This window comes from Papio anubis, chromosome 1 (assembly GCF_008728515.1).
Source record: "Papio anubis isolate 15944 chromosome 1, Panubis1.0, whole genome shotgun sequence".
NCBI lineage: Eukaryota > Metazoa > Chordata > Mammalia > Primates > Cercopithecidae > Papio > Papio anubis.
This window is the reverse complement of record NC_044976.1, coordinates 151,935,784-151,962,570: the sequence shown is the minus strand read 5'-3', so window position 1 is coordinate 151,962,570 and position 26,787 is coordinate 151,935,784. Positions and strand designations below refer to the sequence as shown.

At 35.8% G+C, this 26,787-nt stretch overlaps 1 protein-coding gene across 6 annotated transcripts in view; it reads left to right on the top strand.

Moving 5' to 3' along the window:
• The window catches only part of SYT14 (synaptotagmin 14), a 223,530-nt gene that overhangs the window by 9,832 nt on the left and 186,911 nt on the right, over positions 1 to 26,787 (top strand). For 2 of the 6 annotated variants that reach the window (XM_009187933.1, XM_009187917.2), the window contains exons 2-3: positions 4,629 to 4,676; positions 4,979 to 5,183. Coding sequence is in view for 2 of the 6 variants with exons in the window: in XM_003893147.4 (XP_003893196.1) it covers positions 4,629 to 4,676 (48 nt within the window). In the remaining 4 variants the exon portion in view is untranslated. Of the gene's footprint in view, positions 1 to 4,628; positions 5,184 to 26,787 lie in introns of those variants that run through there. The other 4 variants (XM_003893147.4, XM_003893150.5, XM_009187921.1 and 1 more) reach the window with 3 other exon arrangements.

Sequence of the window (26,787 nt, the reverse complement as noted above, 5' to 3'; positions counted from 1 at the left end):
AAACATAACTTTTGTTTGCACTGGGAAACCAAAAAGTTTATGTGACTTGTTTTATTGCGATATACACTTTATTGCAGTGATTGGAAGTCAAACCCATTGATATCTCTGAGGTATGCCTGTACCTGGATGTATTTCGATGGGGCTGTCCTATAACTACATATTTTCCTTCTGTAAACATGTGGGCAAGTACATATGTTGTAATGATCCTTTTGTTTATTTTTTTAAAATTCCAGTTTCCAGTGACACTCACATGTATATTCATACACAAACACATGCACACAATCACAGCATACGTGTGTGCCCACACACATCTATTTTCTCTTATACCCCTTATTCCGATTGTAGAGGATTATGCCAGTTTACGTTTTGCTCCTACATGGGTTTGCCTGAGGGAAAAGATGGTAACTTTGACTAAGCTTGTCATTTTCTATCTGTTTCTCCTTTCCATGTTGCTGAGATGATTATTTCAAAAGCAGTGCTACTATTATCTCCAAGTATAGTTTTTATGCAGTTCTATTTAAATTACCTTAAAGGATTGGAAAACAATTTCATAACTTTCAGTTTTTTCATAAAAATGAAGAAAAATCAATATTAACTTTCCAAAATGCATTAAACATAATGTTCTTTTTTTTTTTTTCCCCTGACAATTAACTAGTGACCTTGAACAACTTTAACTTTTGGGGTCTCCATTTATCTATAAAATTATGAACTGGACAAATGTGTTTCTGAGTTCTAGTGTCTTATGTTCTGTTGTCTCAGTACTCATTTTCTTGAATTAAATTTGATGTGTGGAAAATTGTATTTATACAGGAGTTCATTTTGGGGGTGATTTTTTTAGTGGAAGATTAATCTCTTTCCAAAGATACTGGCTAAGTGACGAAATAAGCATTCCCTCTTGTGCATTACACTGTTAAAAGCAGTATACCACTTTTTGGATTACCACCACATCTAAATCAAGATATGTCTACAGTGTCTTTCTTGCCTCCGGCTTACAAATTTAACATTTCTTTTGGAAACTTTTCAGATTTACTTTTCAAGACAAAATAAAACATAAAATTTGTACAAAGTTCAACTTATCTCTAACTGAAAAAGTATTTAAGCCTTTGACTTCCAAACAGACATATACATTAAAAAATTTACATTTAACCTAGAGAATTCATATTTTTTCCTTACACTCCTCCCAGTCTTAGGAAGGATTGGGGATAAAGGGAACACTAGGCTGGGCATGGTGGCTCATGCCTGTAATCCCAGCACTTTGGGAGGCCGAGGCAGGTGGATCATGAGGTCAAGAGATCGAGACCATCCTGGGCAACATAGTGAAATCCTGTCTCTACTTAAAATACAAAAATTAGGCACCATTTGCACGTGCCTGTAGTCCCAGCTACTTGGGAGGCTGAGGCAGGAGAATTGCTTGAACCTGGGAGGCGGTGGTTGCAGTGAGCCGAGATTGCGCCACTGTACTCCAGCCTGGTGACAGAGTGAGACTCCATCTCAAAAAAAAAAAAAAAAAAGGGACACTGAATTTCAGTTTCCAATAATGTAATAAATGTATATGACTTTTTTGTATTTCTTCTTTTGTATTTTTAAAAGCAAGGTTTTCTTGAATTTTATTTTATTGTCTGGAAATTATGTATCCTTAGTATTTCTGTTCACTGTTCATTTTCATAAGAATAGTGATTTCTTTTGAGTTCCACATGTACATCAGTGAAGTCTTATTTGTTGGTTAGAATTTAGGGGACAAATATCAAGAAAGGTCGTGCATAGTCTTATTTGCTTATTTGACTTTTGTGTGTACTTTGACAAATTTGGCAGCTAATTGACTGTAAATATGAAATATAGTGATTATTTGAGTAACTTGAAAAATTTATGAGGTTCTTTGATATAGATAAATTGAATGCTTTTAAAAGTGGGAATTGGCTTTCATTGTCATTCTGCAGTTTTGAGAAATGTCTTAGAATGTAGTGGTTTTTATTGTTACTGTACATACTAAGCCTTGTAAAAATAATGCTGGTACAGTTAAGATTAGGTGTATGTGGTAAAACCTAATCAATTTATATTAAATACATGGGAGAGTTTAGTTCTAATTACAGGCCTTAAAAAGTACAGCGTTTTTACATGAATTAACTATGTAACTCAAACTAAGTTATGTGTGTAACTTCTAGAGAATAAGCCTTAATGTGCATGGAGAATATTTCTAAGTAACCTCTGAAAACATCGTAGGCCTCAATATATTAATACATTATAATTATGTTATTTTTATTACATGACCCTTTTAATGTTTCAGAAATAGCTTTTTGTTATAATTCGGTAAATAGCCAGTCATTGGACTAGCATCTCCTCAATTGGAAAGAACTGTAGTACATAGGTATATTTCAGCCTTTCAGCAGGTAATCTGTGTTCACTGGTAATATTCCAATTAACACTCTATTTTTTGCACTGGGGTTTTGCTGAATAATTCCTTTATAACCCCATAGCTTTAAGTTAGGTGTTTCTTCTTGCAAAGCCTATCTTCCTGATAATCAGTGATTATTCTGTATTTTTAATAATAAAGAAGCATTGCCATTGTTACAACCAAGTCAGAATGAAGATCTAACCTACTTTGGTGATAGAAATACTATTTTCTAGTTTTTTTAGCTTGCTTCTCAGACGACCTACTTTTTTTAGTGGATATCATGGTTTTTACTTCTCATGTTATTGCTGTAGGATATTTCTGTTTCTTATATCCAAGCTGTTTTTAAAAGCTTCTGTGCTAAACTGAAATGATTAAATTATTTAATATTTTCATTATGGAAAGACTAAAAGTAATTCACAATAATTATAAGGTCATACATATACAGAACACTACAAAGTTTTATTCAGCTTACATTAAAGTGGTGACATGCTTCTGAGTGAAGGAAATAGATCTATATAGTAGTAACTAATAGATAAAATTACTCTTATAATAAATTAGAATATTCAAAGTATGTGTTTATGGGGTACAGTGTGATGTTTTGATATATGTATACATTGTGGAATGATTAAATCAAGCTAATTAACATATCAGTCACTTCACCTTTTTTGTAGTGAGAACATTTAAGGTCCATTCTTTTAGAAATTTTGACATATACAACACATTATTAATGACTGTAGTGACCATGCTATGCGGTAGATCTCTAGAACTCCTCGTCTATCTGAAACTTTGTACCCTTTGCAGTATCTCCCCATTTCCTGTCCTGCCCCTCTCCATTCCCTTCTCTCTCCCACCTCTGGTAACTACCATTCTACTCTACATCTGTGAATTTGACTTTTGTAGATTCTACATACAAGTGAGATCATGCAGTATTTGTCCTTCCGTGTCTGCTTTCTTTCACTTGGCATAATGTCCTCCGGGTTCATCCATATTGTTGCACATGACAGAATTTCCTTGTTCTTTTAGACTGCATAGTATTCCACCGCATATATTTACCACATTTTCTTTATCTGTTTCCACCATTTGCCATTATCTTCTAAAGTTAAACATATATTTTCCCCATAAACCCAGCTGTTCTCCTCGAAATACATTTAGAAGACACGCACGCACAGCATGCGTGTGGGAAACAAAGAGACATGTATTATATAAAAAGGTTCATAGCAAAATGAGTCACAGCAAACCCAAATCAATTCAAATGTTTATGAATGGTAGAATTGAAATTTATACGTATGTATGCATGAATATATGTGTATATATGTATATTTATACACAATGGAATTATATACAGAAATGAAAAGGAATGAGCCACAACTACAAGCAATAAAATAGTTTGATCTTACAAACCTAATACTGAAAGAAGTAGGACTCAAAAATGCCCACTTAACAATTCCACTTGTTTAAATTTTCTAAGCAGACAAAACCAAGCTGTGGTGATAGCACTGAGAAGATTAGGTACTTCTGGGGCACAAAGTAGTGCCTAGGAAGATGAGTTAAAGGGGCTCCTGGAATGCCAGCAAAGTTCTGGTTCTTGACTTGGTTTGTAGCAACTCAGGTGCTTACTTTGTGATAATTACATGAAAGTTTTATACATTTGTGCACTTTTCTGTATTTTTGGTTTTTGGCCCAATAAGTAGAGATTTTTTAAAAAAGAAACATTACAAAAGACTCTTTCCAAAAAAGAATAATCAAAGTAATTTTTAAAGTTAAATTTGTTTTTATCATCATACTGTTAAATTTGTTTTACAAATTTATAATAGTGGGTTGTTGGAGAATATATAATATGAGCATATATGATAAAATGTAAGTAGTAACTTTAGAGGATTGACCTTTCAGTAACTTACTTGTGTATGTTAAGGCTCAGATACAAAAGTGGGTCCTCTCTTAGAGTCTTTCCTTCTAGACGATGTGAAGAGATGCTTGGGAAATGGTGGTGTGATTTCTGTGGTTGGGAAGCTTGCCATTCAGAATCACATACTTGAATGAAGTGTCTTCATTCCGAGACTTCCTAAGACCTAATTTCTGGGTTGTTCCAGAAAATTCTGTTATCAGGCTATCATATAAGAGTTAGGGAAACTTTTTCTGAGGTCACTTTTAGGTGCTAATTTAAGATGATTCTTTGTAACAGTCAAATTCACGCTACTTTCTTTGTTCTTAACTTTCCATAAACTTTTTTTAACAGGTGGAGAGAGAACCTGTGGAGTACATGAACTTATCTGTATTAGAAAAGGTAAGTCACTGCTCTGCATGGCTGTTTAAATACTAACTGAATACTTTCAAAGTGTATAATAGATTTTAGTAGGATGGCGTATAATTTGTATTTATAAAGTGTAAATTTTAGTAAATATTAACATTTGTCTTATAGACTTAAGCATTCATAAAGTGCATATTACTTGTTATGTGATTATTGAGAGTTGTTGCTTTATATTTAGTTTTGATGGGCTGATAGAGCCTGCCTGGTTTCTAGCATATTGGTTATTAGACATGGTGAAGAGGCAAAGAATGGAGGGTTTGATTTTTGTTCCCTTTCAGAATCTGGAATCTGAGTGCATGCTGATCTCCCATTGACTTCTGTTCTATTACTGTACCCCATCAGAGAGATGTGAGGAGTTGGTTGAAATTCAAATCGGGAACATATCCAAAGACCACAACATCCTTTGACACCAACAACTGTCTATGCTTCCTTAGAAGGAGCCACCTGACAACTGGGTGGTTCAACAAAGTGGCCCCAGGAAAGGTAATTCAGTTACTAGGTGGGAGGCAAGGAATCAGGTATTCTCTAGATTTGGAAGAATCAGGAGAACCTTGGGAGTCCTCACAACTTCTTATAAGTAATCACAAATCTGTGAAATGGTATGAAGAAAAGATATTCCTGGGGAGGTCAGGGGAAGAAATCCTCATAAATTTACTACTCTTGGCTCTTTTTAAACTTGGGGCACTTTCTTTTCTTGCATCTCTCTTCAAACTCACTTGGCCCTCCTGAGTCTAGCCAACTAACAGCACTCCTCCCATCCCTAATATTTCACTTTAAGGAAGTTTGGAGCAGTGTCATTATTTGACACTCATACCTGGGTATTAGAGGCATGGCAGGAAAATGTCAGCATATTTTCAGTAAGTCTTTAACAGCTCTGAAAGGCCTCAAGTTCTTTAGACTTTAAAAACATTTTAATCCTTTTTAGGTGAATTTATGTCACTATTATTGACATGGTCGTACTAGTTTATCTGTGAGTCATTGCATGCAATTGCTGTTCATTTAAAAATCTTCTTTCTTTATTAAAATACAGTTTTTCCGTATACCTTTCCTCTGGTACCACAAAGGAGGAAATTGAAGTCAGTTTCGTGAAATCTCAAATTTAGGATTGTGATTCTCATGCTATAACCATTGTTGATTTGTGCTTCTTACTAAAGTGGAGGTAGGGGATAGACAAATTTATGCATTGTTTTATTTCTCCACATAAACATTTGTAGTCTTCTGCTATTTATATAAATCCAGAATTCCTAAAAATGTTTAAAATAATTTTATAGTTATTATCCAGTCCCACTAAAACTTTTTAAAACTTTTAATTTGATGGGATAGCAAAAGACAGTAAAGATCAGTTGGAATCAAAAGCTATTAAAGGTGTGGTCAGGTGAAAAGAGAATCAAGACAAGAATAGAGACAGCTAGAAGTAAGAAAATGAAAAGGTTTAGAGGGTCTTTTGTGGCTACAAAGGGAACAGAAAGCTACAATGGAGAAAATTAGATAAGGATAGAGGATAGTGTGAATATATCTTTTTTTATCATGGCTTTTTTGGTTGTTGTTCTTTATTGCTGTCTCTATTCCTATTCAGGTAGTTCTCAAAGTATGCTTTGCCCAGATTTCTCTATATTAGTCTAGCTTTTTCTCTGTCTTCCATTATCTATAGAAATTTAATTCTGCATTAAAAAAATTTATTCACACCATAGCCATGACATGGAAAAATATCTGAATCTCTGTTTATCCTCTGAACATTCAGTACAGTAAATTTTTCATAAGTATTTGAATATTTTTAGAATTAATGCTCTGGGCTAAAGCTTTTTGCGTTTTATGCTAGACTTCCATAGAGTAGATCATATGAAAGTTGTGAAGAGTAATTATAATTAGTATCAGTGATTATTCTAATGAAATGACATCTCTGACATCACAACCTCCTTTTTTCTTTTTCTTTTCCTTTTTTTTTTAAAGACAGATTTTCACTCTGTCTCCTAGGCTGGAATGCAGTGGTATGATCTTGGCCCACTGCACCCTCTGCCTCCTGGGTTCAAGCTATTCTCATGCCTCAGCCTCCCAAGTAGCTGGGATTACAGGCGTACACCACCATGCCCGGCTAATTTTTCTATTTTTAGTAGAGATGGGGTTTCACCATGTTGGCCAGGCTGGCCTTGAACTCGTGACCTCAAATGATCTGCCCACCTCAGCCTCCCCAAATTCTGGGATTACAGGTGTGAGCCACCGCACTTGGCCAGACATCACAACTTCTTTTTACCTCTTTGGCTGTTTCTGTCTCTTTTGCTAGCCTCTCTCCCCGTCAGACCTCTGATTATATCATATACCAGGGGTTTGGTCCTGGGCTTACTTCATTTTTCTATCTTTTACTCTGATTTTATCTAGTTCTGTTGCTTTAAATACCACATAAATTTGTAAATCCAGCTCTTGGCTGTCTGAGCTCCCTCATCTTTTATCAAATGAGTTACTTGATATTTCTATCTGGATATCTGTTATAACAACAACTTGACACGTTTAAAATGCAAGTCTTGATTTTCTTACCTGAGCCTATACCTTCCTCAGTTTTCTCCATCTCAGCTAATAAATAGCACCATCTACCCAGTTACTCAACTCCTAACTTAGGAATCATCCTGTATTTCCCTCATTATTATTGTCCACATTTAATTTATTAGTAAGTTCAATCAGTTCTACCTGCAAAGTGTATTTTTTAATTTATCCTCTTTTTTTTTCATTCTGCTGCTGTCATTGTAGTGTAGTTCTCTGTCTTTTTTTGCCTAGATCACTGTCATAGTTTTCTAACTGGTTTCCCTACTTGCATTTTTATCTCCTTTCAGTAAGTATTAGTGATTTTCAAAAATGTAAATCAGGCCAACCACTTTGCTTGTTGAAATTTTTCTGTGGATTCTTATTATACTTCAAATAAAAGTATCTTACCCTGATCTACAAAGACATTATAGTATCAACTCGGAGCCCGAAATGTCATCTGAATATCATCAGTTCAAAAGTCTCATTATCTAAATCACTTACATAATGTATGGGTGAGACTCTGGGTGTAATCCATTGTGGTTCAAAATTCCTTTCTATCTTTGGACCTCTGAAAATAGAAACCAACTTACCCTCTCATGCATTTCTTCAAATCTCATTTCCCTAAGTTGTATTTCAATTTTGATTAAGTCAGTTTTCAGAACTTACTTTTTTATGATCAATATTGTTTGCAGTAAAGCCATATTATATCATAATTATATTTCCCTTTTATATAGTTTTCATCTTAAAAATATCCCTTCTTTCAAATTGTAAGCACCTGTCTCAACTCCTCATTAACCATGGTTCAGAATCCACTCTGATTTCTCTGTCATTCTTATTTTTCTTCTGCTACCACTCTTCCCCCTGTGTTGAAGTATACATCTTCTGTATCGTATATCCCTATAGAAGATTTTTCTGCTTCCCTAGGAAATAGTCAACATATTGTATTACTCAAGGTACTGTTAGCTGCTGCGCCAAACAAACCCCAAACAAATAATGACTCAAACAGGATAGAGGTTTATTTCTCTCTCGTGAAGTTTATATCGGGTATTTCTAGTTGCCACAGAGCACTCCTTCAGCAGTGATTCAGGGATCCAGGATCCTAGCTTGTGGCTCTGGCACATGGCTTTGGAGGTTAGTGTATTCATCTTCATTAAGCAGGGAGTGCGTGGGGGAAAAAAGGGGAAAGGAAGATCGTGTGTACGAGATTTTTGTGGGATAGGCCTGGAAGCAAAGTACATTCTTTAAGATTCCCATGTCAATAATTCAGTCACAGGGCTACATCTAGTAACTTCAAAACAGGCTGGGAAATGTTGGTGAGTCAGTGAGCCCAAGAAGTACAGCAACCTATATTCTGCCCTTTATCAATTAATCTACCCTAATATAAAGTGCTCACCTTGCCATAGTCTTACATGCTCTATATATGCTAATGGTGACCATGTGGATAAATTTCTTCTAGAGGTAGGTATATAACTTAAAGGTGTTACTTCAGTGAGAAAATTTAAGGCTAAGTAGAAGGGGAGATTGATATGGAAATATGTAATAGGGTTGTTTTGTTTTGTTGTATTTTGTTTTGGAAGGGAAGGGATTGTGAATCCTCTGATTTTGTGATTGTCTTTTGTCTCTTAGGACCCTACCCCCTTTTTTTTCATTTTCCCTTCACCACCCAATTGCTGAAGTGCCTTTTCCCTTCTGCCTTTTTTCCTCCTGCAGAAGCTATGTACAAAGACTGCCCAACTACCCCGTTAAGTTATGCTCGAAAGTAACTTATGCTAAGTTATGCTGAAAGTAACTCACATGTACTTTTAGAGTTCCTTGCCTGTAGGCTGTGCTGTCATCTACTCAGTTTTGTTATTGCTGCTGTTAGTATTTTCAGATTTAACATGGACTTTCCTTTCTAACTTTAGCCCCCCATTGCTGTCTTCTTTCTTCTGTCTTCCTGGTAGTTTTTCTCTTCCTTTGTCTACACCAAAACCTTTCTGTTTTGTTTGGGTGGGGTGGGATCATGAGAGATTGCACCTTATGATTTGGTAAGTTTTCTGTTTTTACTCGCGTTTATTTTGAGATATTAGCATTCTCTGCATTCAGATGATTCTGAGGATTTAGTTTTTATATGTGAGACAGAGTCTTGCTCTTGTCACCCAGGCTGGAGTGCAATGGCGCGATCTCAGCTTACTGCAATCTCCACCTCCTGGGTTCAGGCGATTCTCCTGCCTCAGCCTCCCAAGCAACTGGGATTACAGGCATGCACCACCATGCCCAGCTAATTTTTGTATTTGTAGTAGAGACTGGGTTTCACCATGTTGGCCAGGCTTGTCTTGAACTCCTTACCTCAGGTGGTTCATCCACTTCAGCCTCCCAATGTGCTGGGATTACAGGCGTGAGCCACCCCGCCCAGCCTGTAGATTTACTTTTTCTTTCTTGTTTTGTACAGTTTGGGGGAGGTAAAACTGGGAGGCATGGAATTAGGCAGATTCCATTTTTTTCAAATACTCGAAAGTATTGATGGTATGTTCATGAACAAAAATTTTAATGTTAATTTAGTCTAACTTCTTAATATTTTTTCTTTTCATTCTTTTCTCTTTCTCCCCCTCCTTCCTTCTTTCTCTCTGTCTTTCTAGTGCTTTTTGAGATGTTGTGGGGAAATCCTTCCTTACCCCTAAGATGATAGCAATTCTATTACTTTAAGAGGTTTAGTCTTGCTTTTTATGTTTATGTTATTAATCCATCTGAAATTGATTTTTATATGGTTAAGAACCTAATTTCAGTTTTTATTGGTTAAGTAGTAGTTCCAGCATAATTTACTAAGTATTCCAAACATTTCCCACTGATCTGCAGTGCCACCTCTGCTACCTCTGTCGAGTTTTTATCAAGTTGGTCTGTTTCTGTTCTGTTAATCAGTTTACCTATTCCCTAACAGTACGTCACTATCTTAATTATTGAAGTGTTGTGATTCTTGTTATCTAGTAGTACAAATTCTTCTTACTTTTCTTCTTCAGTAATGTAATAACTATTTCTGGGCCTTTGATTTTCCATATAAAGTTTAGAATCAGCTTGTCAAGTTCTTTAAAAAGCCTTTTTGGAATTTTAATAGGGATTACATTGAATCTCTAGATCTATGTGGAGATGATATCTTTAAAATACTGAGATATCTTATTCTTGAACATGATGTATCTTTACATTTGTTTAATACTTTTCAGTAAGGTTTTGAAAAGTCATCTATAATGATCTTGCATTTTTTTAGATTTATGTTTAGATATATTATTTGTTGCTATAGTAAATGAAATTTGTTAATAAAAATGCAATAAACTTCTCTAAATTAGTGTTATATGTGGCCATATTGCTAAACTATTTAACTATTTCCATAGATATTTTGGGTTTTCTCAGTAAACATATCATCTGCAAATAATAACAGTTTTTTAATCTTTTCTAGTTATACTTTTTATTTCTTTGGCAGCTTCTTCGGGAAAATAAACAAAATAGAACTAAAAGGATACTCTATATTCCTCTTCCAACTGCTTGACTAAGCATGATCTTAAAAATGGACAATAACAAGTGTTGGCAAGGATGTGGAGGAATTGAGACTCCCATCTATTGCTGGGAATGTAAAATGGTACAGCAACGTTAGAAAACAATTACAAAGTTCCTTAAAAAAAAAAAAAAAAAAGACATAGAGTTACCATATAACCCAGGCCTATACCCAAGAAAATTGAAAACATATGTTTATACAAAAATTTGTAGATGAATATTCATAGCAAGGTTATTCTTTTTTTTAATTTTTTTTTTTTGAGACAGAGTCTCACTCTGTCGCCCAGGCAGGAGTGCAGTGGCATGATCTCAGCTCACTGCAACCTCCGCCTCGTGGGTTGAAGTGATTCTCATGCCTCAACCTTCTGAGTAGCTGGTACTACAGGTGTGTGCCACCACACCCAGCTAATTTTTTGTATTTTTTTTTTTTTTTTGAGACGGAGTCTCGCTCTGTCACCCAGGCTAGTAGAGACGGGGTTTCACCACATTGGCCAGGCTGGTCTCGATCGCTTGATCTCTTGATCTTCCTGCCTTGGCCTCCCAAAGTGCTGAGATTACAGGCATGAGCCACCACACCTGGCCTAGCAACTGTATTCTTAATAGCCAAAAAGAAAGGGAAACAACCTAAATATCTATCAACTGATGAATGAATTAAATAAATGTGGCATATTGGCACAATGGAATATTATTCATCCACCAGAAGAAATGAATTATTGATACAAGCTACAACATTGATGAACCTTGCAAACAGTGAAAGAAACCAGACACAGAAAGCCACATATCATATGTATAGGCTTTCATTCATATGAAATGTCCAGAATAGACAAATCTATAGAGACAGAATATAGATTAGTAGTTGCCAGGGCTAGGGGAGGGGAGAATAGGGAGCTACTACTAATAGGTATGGGTTTTTCTGGGGAGTGATGAAAATATTCTGAAATTAGATAGTGATTGCACAACTCTATGAATATATTACAGAACACTGAATTATGCACTTTGGTGAATTTTGTGGCATATGTGTTTTATCTCAATAAAAAAAAGCATCTGCTTACATAGCGTGTTTTATTCTTACCAGCTCCTCTTTTTATGCAAAAGTTTCCATTACCTGAAATTCTATTCCTTTGATATTTACTACTTTAGATTTTTTATGTCTTTATGAACCTAAATTAAAATAATGATATGCCTGAGACAGGTGAATGTATATACTAATGTATGTTAATATGTTCAAGTCATATTAACCTGGAGGGTAGTTTGTAGTTTTATGGCACAGGACTCTCTATTGTCCTGGCCTGTTAGTATTTTTATATACTAAATCTATCTTTATGGCATTACTTTATTGGATATTCACAAATCAACATGTAATATCCCAGTATGAATGACAATCTGTTTTTGGAAATTGTAGAAAAAAGTCTCTGTAGTGATTAGAGAATAGGAGATGATCAGTGGTTAACTTTGTTTTTTCAATTTAGGAAAAATAAATATATGCCTTTTTTTAAACAGTGAAAATAAAAATTACTTTACTGAATCAATTGGGAAGATGTATAGAATATTTAAATTTATTACCTTCAATGTTTTTCCTTGACTAGAAGGAAGTCACTTATTTAAACCACTAAAATATAAATATCTGAGCATACTTGAGAAATAGTAGCAAAAAACAACTTTCCAGTCTTTTCTCCCATTTGAATCAAAGACTGTCTTGAAGCTAGGTTGGCCACATGTGGTTTTTTGAATGCTGCTCATCACTAGTCTAGGTGGCCTTTACAATTTCTTTCAAATATGATCCGAAATAATAACTTAAACCTCATCAATTAACATCTTAAGGTGAGTAGTTGTAACTTATCTGAGGGCAAAGCCTTGTATGATTGTTGACATAGGATGTGCATGGTAGTGGTAGGTTTACAAATTATGGGGCTACAATAGATATCCTATATCTGTTCAATTCTGATAGTTTCTTGTCCTAATACACAACTGTTTTAGAATGATACACTTATAAGAGAGTATAAGGTGTGAGAGATGAAAATTTGGAGACAATAGGTAGATTACAGTTACTAGAGCTAGGGGAGAGGCTGAACTTGATGCTGCTTTTCCAAACCTCTGGCAATCAAGGGAATGTTTTTGCATGTGCTATTCTTTTCCTTTGAGTTGGCTGATATCGCTTTGTGGACAAATGGAAATCCAGTTAGGTGTTTATATTTTACTGTCTACAGCCTTGGATTCTCCCTTTTTGCTGGGTAGACAGATTTATTATTTCTTTCTCTTTCCCCTGAAGTGCATCGTGGGCTCTTCCCTCTTTTGGTGGTGTTTTAGTTATTTCTTTTGGGAACATGGTAGAAAAGTGTCTGAACTGTAGGTGACAATTTTTCATGTAGAATTCGTGAAGGTGTAGAACTATATTCTGACTTTTTAGGGGCTGGGATAGGTACAGATTTCTTGCTTAGTGACCAAACTTGACTTTCAAGCCTTTTATAGTTCTAATTGTCCAGAGTAGTAGAACAATAAAGTAACTTTTCTTTTTTTGTGTATTTATTAGAGCTAGTATTTAGTAGAAAGAGAACATGATTATGAAATAAAGAGATATGGATTAAATTTCCCAATTTGCTTCATCCAGGCTAGGTAACTAAAGTCATTAAATTCTTTGAGTCTCAGTTTCCCCCTCTGTAAAATGGTGACATTATTAAGGCTATCTATACTAATCTCACAAGGCTTCTGTGAGGATCAAGTAAAGTAAAGTGTATGAAACCCTTTGTAGTCAGTAAATTGGTATGTACATATTATTGTTATCTTGCTGAAGAAGGTAGGGACAGTCTTGGAACTTGTAGACTCTTATTGGAGATGAATGAATTTTTTTGTATGAATTCTGGAAGGCATGACCCGATTGTTTCATTGTTTATTCTTTCAGTGGTTTGACACTCAGAGCTTTGAATTTATGAGACCTACCTACTGAGTCACTAATGTTAGCCTTCTAAAATGTTTCAGTAATTCATTTAATAATGGCATATGTCTGTAGGAAACAGTTTGCTGATCTCTGAACAAGGAAGTGGCTCCTAGTATGAAAAATTCTGACCACAAATCTTTGGGTGTTGGCATATAAGCAGACCTCCATCTTCATTTTCTATGCAGATCCAGTAAAATACTTTTTCTCCTATTGTTAGATCAACATGCAAATGAAAAATTCTAAAAATTATGTAAAAATTGTAATTGTCTTTTCTTTCTTTCTTGTGACTAAACAGTATGTAATGAATCAAGTACTCTTTTTCTCAGTGTATAATTTAGTTTTCATTATTTAAAAAAATATCTAGTCATAATATAATTCTTTTATTTATGCCATTTTCATTTTTTCTGGTTCTTAGGGTAGATATGTTTCCTTTTGATATAGCTCAGTGACTTCTAGACACTACTATTAAGAGATATTCTTGAATTGAAGAGGCCAATAGATTTTTGTAACTGCCCTGTTGTACATTTTAAGCTTTTTTTTTTTTTTAACCTGGTGCAAGAAATTTCAATTAGGTTGTGAATTTATAGAGCCTCAGTAGTAGCAGAGAATAGGGCTTTAGCTACTATAATTAAAATGACAGTTTCATTTACAATTTAATAGAAGGTGGAGATCATGGAGCTGTATTTTCTTTGATTCATTCTCGGCTTCTTTGAACTTCTTAATGAGAGGTTTGTGTGCACCCAGAGGGAGGGAGCCTACTGCATTGACTCATGCTTGTTATTTTTAGTTTTATGTTCCAAATTCAGGCTGCCATAAATTAACATATACGCTAAGAGTAAAGCAGACCCCCAGTCTTTGAAGGGGAATGATTTTATTCATTCATGAGGGGAAACATTTTATTATGGAGGTCATAGGAGTATAAGAATCTAGAGTAATCCAAATAAAAATGGAGAGCAAATGGGTGATGAAGGCTATGAGAACCCGTCCTGTACCTCACTAAGTTCTACCTTTCTCTGAAATACCCATCTAAAAGTGTCATTTTCTTCTTCCCTTATTTCTTTCTGTAATGGCTGTATGAGTTGGAGTTTTATGAGTGTAAAACTAAGGTGTTTACAGAATGATGTCTGTGTACCAACCTCAGAAATGTAAAGCCTATTTCAGTTTTTCCTAACCCGTCTGCATTATTCAATTGAGTTATGGACTCTTTAATAAATCACATTGAAACGGAACAGAAGTTCATTTATTGCTACCAGAACAGAAAGACAAGAATGTTGTTTATCTGCCCGGCGCTTGGTTCAAGGGAAGTGGTCTAGGCATTCTTTTACTCAGAATAGACATTGTAGTTGAGATGTCCAGGGTGTGTGTAAAAAAGAAAATCTTTTTTTATTCTTGAGAGAAGAGGAATAGAGATGGATTGCTGAGATGATCCTGACAGAATGGGTGTCATACATACCATCCACTATAGTCTCTTTAGTAAGGGTCCAGGTATTATAAAAAATGTCCCATTGTCAATTTAGTTTAGATTTCTCTCTCCTAAGGTCTTTTCCATTGGAAGAAAGAGAGGGAAATTTTCTTGTTTTATCAACCTATTTCATCCTAAGACTTAGGCAGACAAATGGGATATATACTAAGTAATTTTGGCTTATGTACTTATTTTACCTAAATGAATTATATATGTAAAAATATGTATGGTTGGGATCTTTTGATCAATAAATTTAATTTTCTGATTATTTATTCTGGCCTGTCATCATTTTCATGAGGAGGAAAAATATCTACAGAGGACAGTTTTCATACATCAACTGAAGTATGACTCATCTTTTCTACATTTCAACACCAGAAGTTAGGTAAACACAAACAGACCTTTAAGAAATATATCTACAAAATGAGAGTGATTAATCTGATGAAATGACAGATTTGGTGATTATTTCCTCAAAGAATTGGTTGTTCACATCAGTGAATCTCTAATTACTGTAAAATATGGGCTTCTGTAAACATGTGTTTACATCCACTTGTAGTTTATTTCAGTCAGAGGTGTGAGGGAAGGATCCAGCTTTACGTTAATCTCTAACTGATCAGCCACTTATACAATACCAGTTATTGGATAATTCATTCTTTCCTGACAACTTGTAGTACTACTGTTTTCATGTACTAAGTTGTTATACACGCTTGGGTCAGTGATATGATTTGGCTCTGTGTCCCCACCTGAATCTCATCTTGAATTGTAATCCCCATTATTCCCACATGTCAAGGGAGGCACCAGGTGGGAGGTGATTGGATCATGGCGGCAGGTTCCCCCATGCTGTTCTCGTGTTAGTGAGTTCTCACAAGAGCTGATGGTTTTTAAGAGTTCAGCAGTTCCTCTTCTCTCCCACCTGCTGCCGTGTAAGATGTGCCTGCTTCCCCTTCTGCAATGATTGTAAGTTTCTTGAGGCCTCACCAGCCATATGGAACTGTGAGTCAATTAAACTTCCTATCTTTATAAATTACCCAGTCTCGGGCAGTTCTTTATAGCAGTGTAGACTAATATAGTCAGTTTCTGTAGTTAAGTTTTTTTTCTTTCTATTCATCTGTATATGTTTTCTGGAACCACTATTACTCTGCTTTTATTAGTGAGGCTTTTGTTACCTAGTAGAAAAGGGTTTCTTGCATTAATGTTCATTTTAAACATTTTCCGGTTATTCCCTTATGTTTATTTTTCAGTGAACTTTGAAGTAAAGTATGCTTTTTTACAATTTATATTCCAAAGGAATCCTTTTTCCCAGAAATAATCCTAATACAATTGAGTTTCCTTGTGCTTTCTCCCTGTCATGAGGGGTCACACAGAGCACACCTCCCTCAGAAATGAAAATGCAGTAACATGTATACCATCTTCATGCCTAGGAAAGTCCATTAGAGACTCAGAGCCCAAGGTTTTCATTGAGGGCTTGCCATGTAAGCACCCTCTTCCTAGCTTGCAAAAAAATTGCAGATTTCCAAAAGAAATATAGGAGTTCAGCATAAACCATAGTATTTATACAAACAGTCTAGGTACAAGAAACTACTCATATCAATTAATGTTGACTGGTACCACTCTGAGGATCAAGTTCCCAGATGCCAGCCAGGGGCCAACCCTGTAAGCAGGGTTTTCTAAGGATAGCAGTCTCAGGTCTGCCATGTTCACTTTTTTTTCTGTACAGAAGGTCAATGCCAAAGTAAGGCATGTTTTGACGAAGTCTATTTTAAAATAAAATTTTAGATTCAAGAGGTCCATGTTCATGTTTGTTACATGGATATATTAATATATTGTGTGATGCTGAAATCTGGGCTTCTGTTGGATCCATTACCCAAAAAGTAAACAGAGTACTCAATAGTCATTCAACCCTTGTCCCGCTCCCTCTCTTCTCTTTTAGACTCCCCGTGTCTATTGTTTCCATCTTTATATCTGTGTGTACTCAGTGAGAACAAGTGACACTTGATTTTCTGTTTCTCCATTAATTCACTTAGGATAATGGCCTCCGGCTACATCCATATTGCTGCAAAGGACATGATTTCATCTTTTTTGTGGCTGCATAGTATTCCATGACATATATGTACCACATTTTCTTTATCTAGTCAATTGTTGATGGGCACCTAGTTGATTCCATGTCTTTGCTATTGTGAATAGCACTGGGATAAACATATAAGTGCATGAATCTTTTTGGTAGAAGAGTTTGTTTTCCTTTGGGCATTTACCCAGTAATGAGATTGCCGGGTTGAGTGGTAGTTCTATTTTTAGTTCTTTGAGAAATCTCCAGACTGCTTTCTACAGGGACTGAACTAATCTACAGTCCCATCAACAGTCCGTAAGCATTCCCTAAGGAAGACATTTTGAGTTAATTTTTATGTATGATGTGAGATACATATCAAAGTTCACTTGGTATGGATATCTAATTGTTTCAGCCTCATTTTTTGAAAAAAAAAAAACCTCTCTGAAATGCCTTTGTCCTTTTATATCAAATCAATAGATTATGTATTTATTGGTTTATTTTTGAAATTTTCTTTTTTTTTTTTTTTTTTTTTTTGAGATGGGGTCTTTCCCTGTGGCCAGGCTGGAGTGCAGTGGCGCCATCTTGGCTCACTGCAACCTCCGTCTCCTGGGTTCAATCGATTCTCCTGCCTCAGCCTCCCAGGTAGGTGGGACTACAGGTGTGTGCCCACCACACCCAGCTAATTTTGGTATTTTTAGCAGAGATGGGATTTCACTGTCTTCGCCAGGATGGTCTCGATCGCTTGATCTCATGATCTGCCTGCCTAGGCCTCCCAAAGTGCTGAGATTACAGGCATGAGCCACTGCACCCGTCCTCCTTTTGAACTTTATCTTGTTCCATTGAATTATTTGTCTGCCTTGTTGCCAATACCAAAGTGTCTTGATTACTATAGCTTTATAACCATTCTTGAAGTGCAAGTCTATGAATTTTATTTGTTTTCAGATTCTTTGCTCTTCCAGATCTCTTGCATGTCTATGTGAATTTTAGCTTCAGTTTATCAATTTCTACAAAATAGCCTGGCGGAATTTTGGATGGGACTGTGTTAGAAAAAAACACCTGTAGATAAGCTGAAGAAAATTGACATTTTAATATTATTGAGTCTACTAATCCATGAACCTAGTGTATATTTCTATTTAGTTCTTCTTTAATTTTCTTTAGATATAAATTGTAATTTTCAGTGTGTAAGTCTTAAACATTTTATCAGATATATCCCTAAGCATTTCATATTTTTTAATGTTGTAAATAGAAATTTTAAATTTAAATTTTTAGTGGTTCATTGATATTATATAGGAATACAGTTATGTTTTGTACATTATTTTGTATGCTGCAACCTTGCTAAATGCACTCGTTAGTTCTAGTAGCTTATTTTGTAGATTCTAAAGAAATATTTATGTAGATGACCGTGTCTGTGAATAAAGACAGTTTTACTTCTTCCTTTCCAATCTGGATGCCTTTTATTTCTTTTTCCTGCCTTATATTTCACTGACTAGAACTTACAATACTGAATAGAAGTAATGAGAATGAGAATCTTTGCCTTGTTGGTGATCTCAAGGGAAAGCATTTTGGGTGATCTCAAGGGAAGACCATTCAATCTTTTACCAGTAAGTATGATGTTAGATGTTTTTGCCTGGTTGAGGAACATCCTTTTTATTCCTAGTTTTCTGAGAAAGTTTAGAAGGAATGATTGTTGGAATTTTTCCAAGAAAATGCTTTTTCTGTATCTACTGATATGATCATGTGATTTTAAAACTTTTTTTAGTTTGTTTACATGATGAATCACATGTCAAACCAATCTTACATTTATGAGATAAATTCTACTTGTTCATGATGGATTATCCTTTTACTATATTGTTGGATTGAATTTGCTAAAAATTTGTTAAGACTTTTCGTGTATCAGTAGGGATACTGGTTTCTTTTCTTTTCTTTTCATGCCTCTTTCTAGTTTCAGTATAAGATGATACTGGCCTGAGAGAATGAATTGGGAAGTTCCTTCCTCTTGAATTTTGTGAGAGAGTTATATATAGTTGGTATTATTTCTTTCTTAAATGTTTGGTACAGTTCACCAGAGAAGCCACATAGGCCTTGGTGGCATAAATTTTCTTTATGGGAAGGTTTTTAACTGCAGACTTAATTTTTAAAAAAATATATGGGCCTCTTTAGGTTATGTATTTATTCAATCCACTGTTGATGGGCACCTGGGTTGGTTCCATGTCTTTGCTATTGTGAATAATGCTGTGGTGAACATATGTGTGCATATGTCTTTTTTGGTAGAAACATTTTCTTTTGAAGATATATCTGGTAATGGGATTGCTGCATCAAATGGTAGCTCTGTTTCAAGTTATTTGAGAAATCTCAGAGTTGCTTTCCACAGTGGCTAAACTTATTTACTTTACCATCAACAGTGTTTAAGTGTTCCCCTTTCTTTGCAGCCTCACCAGCATCTGCTAATTTTTTGCTTTTTAATAATAGCCATTCTGACTATTGTGAAATGGTATCTCATTGTGGGGTTGTTTTTTCTTTTCTTTTTTTTTTTTTTTTGAGATGGAATCTCGCTCTGTTGCCCAGGCTGGAGTGCAGTGGTGCGATCTCGGCTCACTGCAACCTCCGCCTCCTGGGTTCAAGCGATTCTCCTGCCTCAGCCTCCCGAGTAGCTTGGACTACAGGCATGCGCCACCACACCTGGGTAATTTTTTGTATTTTTAGTAGAGACGGGGTTTCACCCTGTTAGCCAGGATGGTCTTGATCTCCTGACCTCGTGATCCACCCGTCTTGGCCTCCCAAAGTACTGGGATTACAGGCATGAACCACCATGCCTGGCCCTCATTGTGGTTTTGATTTTCATTTCTCTGATGATTAGTGATAGTGACCATTTTTTCATGTTTGTTGGCTGCTTGTATGTCTTCTTTTGAGAAGTGTCTGTTTGTGTCTTTGCTCACTTTTTAATGAGGTTGTTTTTCGTTTGTTGACTTGCTTATTCCTTATAGATTCTGGATATTAGACCTTTGTCGATACATAGTTTGAAATATGCGAATATTTTCCCCCATTCTGCAGGCTGGCTGTTCATTGTGTGGATTACTACTTTTACCGTGCAGAAGCTTTTTAGTTTATATAGTCCCATTTGTGTATTTTTGTTTTTGTTGCATTTGCTTTGGGGGTCTTAGTCATGAATTCTTTGCCTAGACAAATGTGCAGAGGAGGTTTTCCTGTATTTTCTTTTAGAATTTTTATAGCTTCAGAATTTACATTTAAGTCCTTAATTCATCTTGAGTTAATTTTTGTATATAGTGAGAGATAGGGATCCAGTTTCAGTCCGCATATAGTAATCCAGTTTTCCAGCACCATTTATTGAATAGAGTGTCCTTTCCCCAGTGTATGTTTTTGTTAACTTTGTCGAAGGTCAGTTGGCTATAGGTATGTAACTTTATTTCTGGGTTGTCTATTCTGTCCCGTTGGTCTATGTGTCCTTTTTTGTATCAGTACCATGCTGTTCTGGTTACGATAGCCTTATACCATTTAAAGTTGGGTAATGTGATGCATCCAGCTTTATTCTTTTTGCTTAGGATGGCTTTCACTATTTGGGCTCTTTTTTGGTTCTATATGAATTTTAGAGGTTTTTTTGTTTTCTAATTCTGTGAAGATTTGACATTGGTAGTTTGATAGGAATAGCATTGAATCTATAGATTGCTTTGGGCAGTATGACTTTTTTTTTGGTGTCAGAGTCTCACTCTTACCCAGGCTGGAGTATAATGGCAGTCTCGGCTCACTGCAACCTCCACCTCCCAGGTTCAAGCCATTCTCCTGCCCTCAGCCTCCCAAGTACCTGGGATTACAGGCATGTGCCACCACGCCCAGCTAGTTTTTGTATTTTTAGTAGAGACGGGATTTCACCATGTTGACCAGGCTGGTCTCAAACTCCTGACATAAGGTGATCTGCCCACCTTAGCCTCCCAAAGTGTTGGGATTACAGGTGTGAGCCACTGCACCCGGGGCAGTATGGCCATTTTAATGATACTTACTCTCCAATCCATGAGCATGGAATGTTTTTCCATTTGTATTATCTATGATTTCTTTCAGCAGTGTTTGGTAGCTCTCCTTGAGGAGATCATTCACCTCTTTGATTAGATGTATTCCTAGATATTTCTTTTCTTGTGTGGCTGTTATGAAAGAGATTGTTCTTGGCTTGGCTCTCAGCTTAAACATTATTAGTGTATATAAATGCTACTGATTTTTGTACTTTGATTTTTATCTTGAAACTTTATGAAGTCGTTTATCAGTTCCGGGAGCATTTTCCTGTAGTCTTTAGGGTTTTCTAGGTATAGCATCATATCATCATTAAAAAGAGACAGTTTGACTTCCTTTTGTCCTATAAGGATACCTTTCATTTCTTGCTCTTGCCTGATTGCTCTGGGTAGGTCTTCCAGTATTATGTTGAGTAAGAGTGGTGAGAGTAGACATCCTTGTCTTGTTCCAGTTCTCAAGGGGAATTGCTCCAGCTTTTGTCCATTCAGTATAATTTTGGCTATGAATTTGTCATAGGTGGGTCTTATTATTTTGAGGTATGTTCCTTTTGCTGCCTGGTTTGTTGAGGGTTTTTATCATAAAGGGATATTGGATTTTATCAAAAGCTTTTTCCATGTTGATTGATATGATCATGTGATTTTTGTTCTTGACTCAGTTTATGCAGTGAATCACATTTATTGATTTGTGTCTGTTGGACCAACCTTGCATCCCAGCAATGAAGGCTCCTTGATCATGGCAGATTAACTTTTTGATATGTTGCTGAATTTGACTTGCTAGTATTTTGTTGAGAGTTTTTGTGTCTACATTCATCAGGGATATTGGCCTGAACTTTTCTTTTTTTGTTGTTGTATTTTTGCCAAGTTTTAGTATTAGGGTGATGCTGGCTTTGTAGAATGAGTTAAGGAGGAGTCCCTCCTCCTTGTTTTTCTGGAATAGTTTCAGTAGGGTTGGCACCAGTTCTTCTTTATGCATCTGTTAGAATTTGGCTGTGAGTCCATCTGGTCCAGGGCTTTTTTTGGTTGGTAGGGTTTTTATTATTGATTCAATTTTGGAACTTGATATTGGTCTGTTCAAGGTTTCAGTTTCTTCTTGAGACAATCTTGGGAGGTTATATGTTTCCAGGAATTTATCCATTTCCTCTAGATTTTCTAATTTTATGTGTATAGAGATATTCATAGTAGTCTCTGAAGATCTTTTATATTTCTATATAATTGGTTGTAATGTCTGGATCATCTCACTGTTTTTCTTTTTTAATGTTACTAGTGGCCTATCAATGTTGTTTAACGTTTCAAGGAACCAACTTTTGGTTTCATTGTTCTTGGTATGTATTTGGGATCTCAGTTTCCTTCCGTTCTACTCTGATTTTTATTTATTTATTTATTTATTTATTTATTTATTTATTTTGCTGACTTTCAGGTTAGTTTGTTCTTGTTTTTCTAGTTCTTCTAGGTGTGATGTTAGATCATTAAGATTTTTCTAACTATTTTAGGTTGGTGTATAGCACTATGAACTTTCCTCTTAATACTGCTTTTGCTGCATCCCAGAGATTTTTGTATGTTGTGTCTCTGTTTTCATTTATTTTAAATATTTTTAAAATTTCTGCCTTAGTTTTATTGTTTACTGCAAAGTCATTCGGTAGCAAGTTGTTTAATTTCCATGAAATTGTGTGGTTTTGAGAGATCTTCTTGTTACTGATTTCTATTTTTATTTCACTGTGATCTGAAAGTATGGTTGGAATGATTTCAGTTTTTTTGAATTTACTGAGACTTGCCTTATGGCTGAGCATGTGGTCTATCTTAGAGTATGTTCTATGTGCAGATGAGAAGAATGTATATTCTGTGGTTGATGGGTACAATATTCCGTAGATGGTTATTAGGTTCAGTTGGTCAAGTATCAAACTTAAGTCCAGAAATTCTTTGTTGATTTTCTGCCTTGATGATCTGTCTCATGCTGTCAGTTGGGTATCGAAGTCCCTCACTATTATTGTGTGGTTGTCTAAGTCTTTTCATAGGTGTAGAATAATTTGTTTTATGAATTTGGGTGCCTCAGTGTTGGGTGTGTATGTATTTAGGATAGTTAAGTCTTATTTAATTGGATGCTTTCTCATTATATAATACAATTCTCTATCCTTTTTTATTGGTTTTGGTTTAAAGTATGTTTTATCTGATATAAGAAGAGCGACTCTAGCTCTTTTTTTTTTCTGTTTGTACGATAGATCTTTCTTCTACCCTTTTCTTTGAGCCTATGGATTTATATGTGAGATGGACTTCTTGAGGACAGCAGACAAATGGGTCTTTTTTTTTTTTTGCCAACTTTTAAGTTTAGGGGTACGTTTGCAGGATGTGAAAGTTTGTTACAGAGGTAACATGTGCCATGGTGGCTTGCTGCACAGATCATCCCATCAACTAGGTATTAAGCCCAGCATCCATTAGCTGTTCGTCTTGATGCTTTCCCTCTTCCTGCCCCCCAACTCTCCAACAGGCCCCAGTGTGTGTTGTTCCCCGCTATGTGTCCATGTCTTCTCATCATTCACCTCCCACTTGTAAGAGAACATGTGGCATTTGGTTTTCTGTTTCTGGATTAGTTTGCTGAAGATAATGGCTTGCGGCTCCATCCATGTCCCTACAGAGGACATGATCGTGTTTCTTTTTATGGCTGCGTGGTACTCCATGGTGTATATATACCACATTTTCTTTATCCAGTCTATCACTGATGGGCATTTAGATTGATTCCATGTCTTTGCTATTGTGAATAGTGCTACAATGAATGTGTGCATGCATATATCTTTTTTTTTTATTATTATCATACTTTAAGTTCTAGGGTACATGTGCACAACATGCAGGTTTGTTACATATGTATACAGTACATGCATATATCTTCATAATAGAATGATTTATACTTCTTTGGGTATATACCCAGTAATGGGAGGATTGCTGGGTCAAATGGTATTTCTGCCTCTAGGTTTTTGAAGAATCACCACATTGTCTTCCACAATAGTTGAACTTAACTTATACCTTTGCCAACAGTGTAAAAGCATTCCCTTTTCTCTACAACCATGCCAGCATCTATTTTTTTTTTTTGACTTTTTAATTATAACTATTCTTACTGGTGTGAGATGGTATCTCATTGTAGTTTTGATTTACATTTCTCTGATGATCAGTGATGTCGAGCTTTTTTTCATATGTATGTTGGCTGCGTGTGTATCTTTTTTTGAGAAGTGTCTGTTCATATTCTTTGCCTACTTTTTAATGGTTTTTTTTCTTGTAAATTTGTTTAAATTCCTTGTAGTTGGTGGGTGTTAGACCTTTGTGAGATGGATAGGTTGCAAAATTTTCTCCCGTTCTTTAGGTTGTTTGTTCATTCTGATGGATAGTTCCTTTTGCTGTGCAGAAACCTTTTAATTAGATCCCATTTGTCAATTTTTGCTTTAGTTGCAATTGCTTTTGGCACTTTTGTCATGAAATCTTTGCTAGTGCCTATATCCTGAAAGGTATTGCCTAGATTTTCTTCTAAGGTTTTTATAGTTTTGGGTTTTACATTTCATTCTTTATTTATCTCAAGTTGATTTTTATATATAGTGTAAAGAAGGGGTCCAGTTTCAGTTTTCTGCATATGGCTAGTCAGTTCTCCCAGTACCATTTATTAAATAGGGAGCCCTTATCCCATTGCTTGTTTTTATCAGGTTTGTTGAAGATAAGATGGTTGCAGGTGTGCAGTCATATTTCTGAGTTTCTATTCTGTTCCATTGGTCTATGTGTCTGTTCTTGTACCAGTACCAGGCTGTTTTGGCTACTGTAGCCTTGTATAGTTTGAAGTCGGGTAGCATGATGCCTCCAACTTCGTTCTTTTTGCTTAGGATTGTCTTGACTATTTGGGCTCTTTTTTGTCCATATGAATTTTAAAATAGTTTTTTTTCTAATTCTGTAAAGAATGTCAATGTTAGTTTAATGGGAATAGCATTCAACCTATAAATTACTTTGGGCAGTATGGATTTTCATGGCATTGATTCTTCCTATCCATGAGCATGGAATGTTTTTCCATTTGTTTGTGTCATTTCTGATTTCACTGAGCAGTGGTTTGTAGTTCTCCTCAAAGAAGTCCTTCACTTCCCTTGTTAGCTGTTCTTTCTTCTTTTTTTTAAAATGCAACTTGCAACTCTGTGCCTTTCAAGTGGGGCATTTAGACCATTTATATTCAAGGTTAGTATTCATATGTGAGGTTTCAACCATATGAAGTTGTTAGCTTTTTGCTCGGTCATTTTTATTGTGTGGAAGCTGTATAGGGTCTATGGGCTATGTACTTTATTATGTTTTTGTGGTAGCAGGTATTGTTCTTTCATTTCCATGTTTAGAATTCCATTAAGGATCTCTTGTAAGGTTGATCTGGTGGTAATGAATTTTCTTAGTGCTTGCTTGGTTGGAAAAATGTTTTATTTTTTCTTTGCATATGAAGCTTAGTTTGGTGGAATATGAAATTCTTTGTTGAAATTTCTTTTCCTCCTCCTCCTTCTTCTCCTCCTTCTTCTCTTCTTCTTCTTCTTCTTTTTTTTTTTTTTTTTTTTTTTGCCGGGTCTCACTCTGTTGCCCAAGCTAGAGAGTGGTGTTGTGACTGAAGCTCACTGCACCTCAAACTTCTGTGTTTAGGCAATCCTTCCACCTTAACCTCCCGAGTAGCTGGGACTACAGTTGTGTACCACCACACCTGACTAATTTTTAATGTTTATTTTTTGGAGAGATGACATCTTGCTATGTTTTTCATGCTGCTGTCAAACTCCTGGGCTCAAGCAAGCCTTCTGCATCACCATCTCAAAGTGTTGGGATTACAGATGTGAGCCACTATGCCTGACCCAGACTTTCTTCTTTTCAAGAAAGCTGAAAATAGGCCCTTATTCTCTCCTACTTTGTAAGGTTTCTGCTGAGAGGCCTGCTCTTAGTCTCATGGGGTTCCATTTGTGCATGATCTGACACCTTTTTCTCTAGCTGCCTTTAAGATTTTTTTCTTTAGCAGTGACCGTGGACAGTCTGGTGACTATATGCATTGGTGATGTTTGTTTTGTGTAGTATCTTGTAGGTGTTGCCTGGATTTCTTATATCTAGATGCCTACCCCTCTTGCAAGATTAGGAAGATTTTCTTGATTTATTCCTTCAGTTATGTTTTCCAGGTTTACTTTTTCTCAAGAATGCCAGTAATTCATAGGTTTGGTTACTTTACATAGTCCCATATTTCTCAAAGACTTTGTTTATTATTATTATTATTATTATTATTATTATTATTACTTGAAATAGGGTCTCACTCTGTAACCCAAGCTGGAGTGCAGTGGTGCCATCACAGCTCACTGCAGCCTTGACCTTTTGGTCTTAGGTGATCCTCCCACCTCAGCCCCCAGAGTAGCCAGGACTACAGCCATGTACCACCGTGGCCGGCTAATTTTTGTATTTTTCGTGAAGACAAGGTTTCACCATATTGCTTAGTCTGGTCTCAAATTCCTGAGTTGAAGCAATCCACCTGCCTCAGCCTCCCAAGGTGCTGGGATTATAGCCATGAGACCGTGTGTTAAAATTCTCTTTTCTTTGTTTTTCTGTGA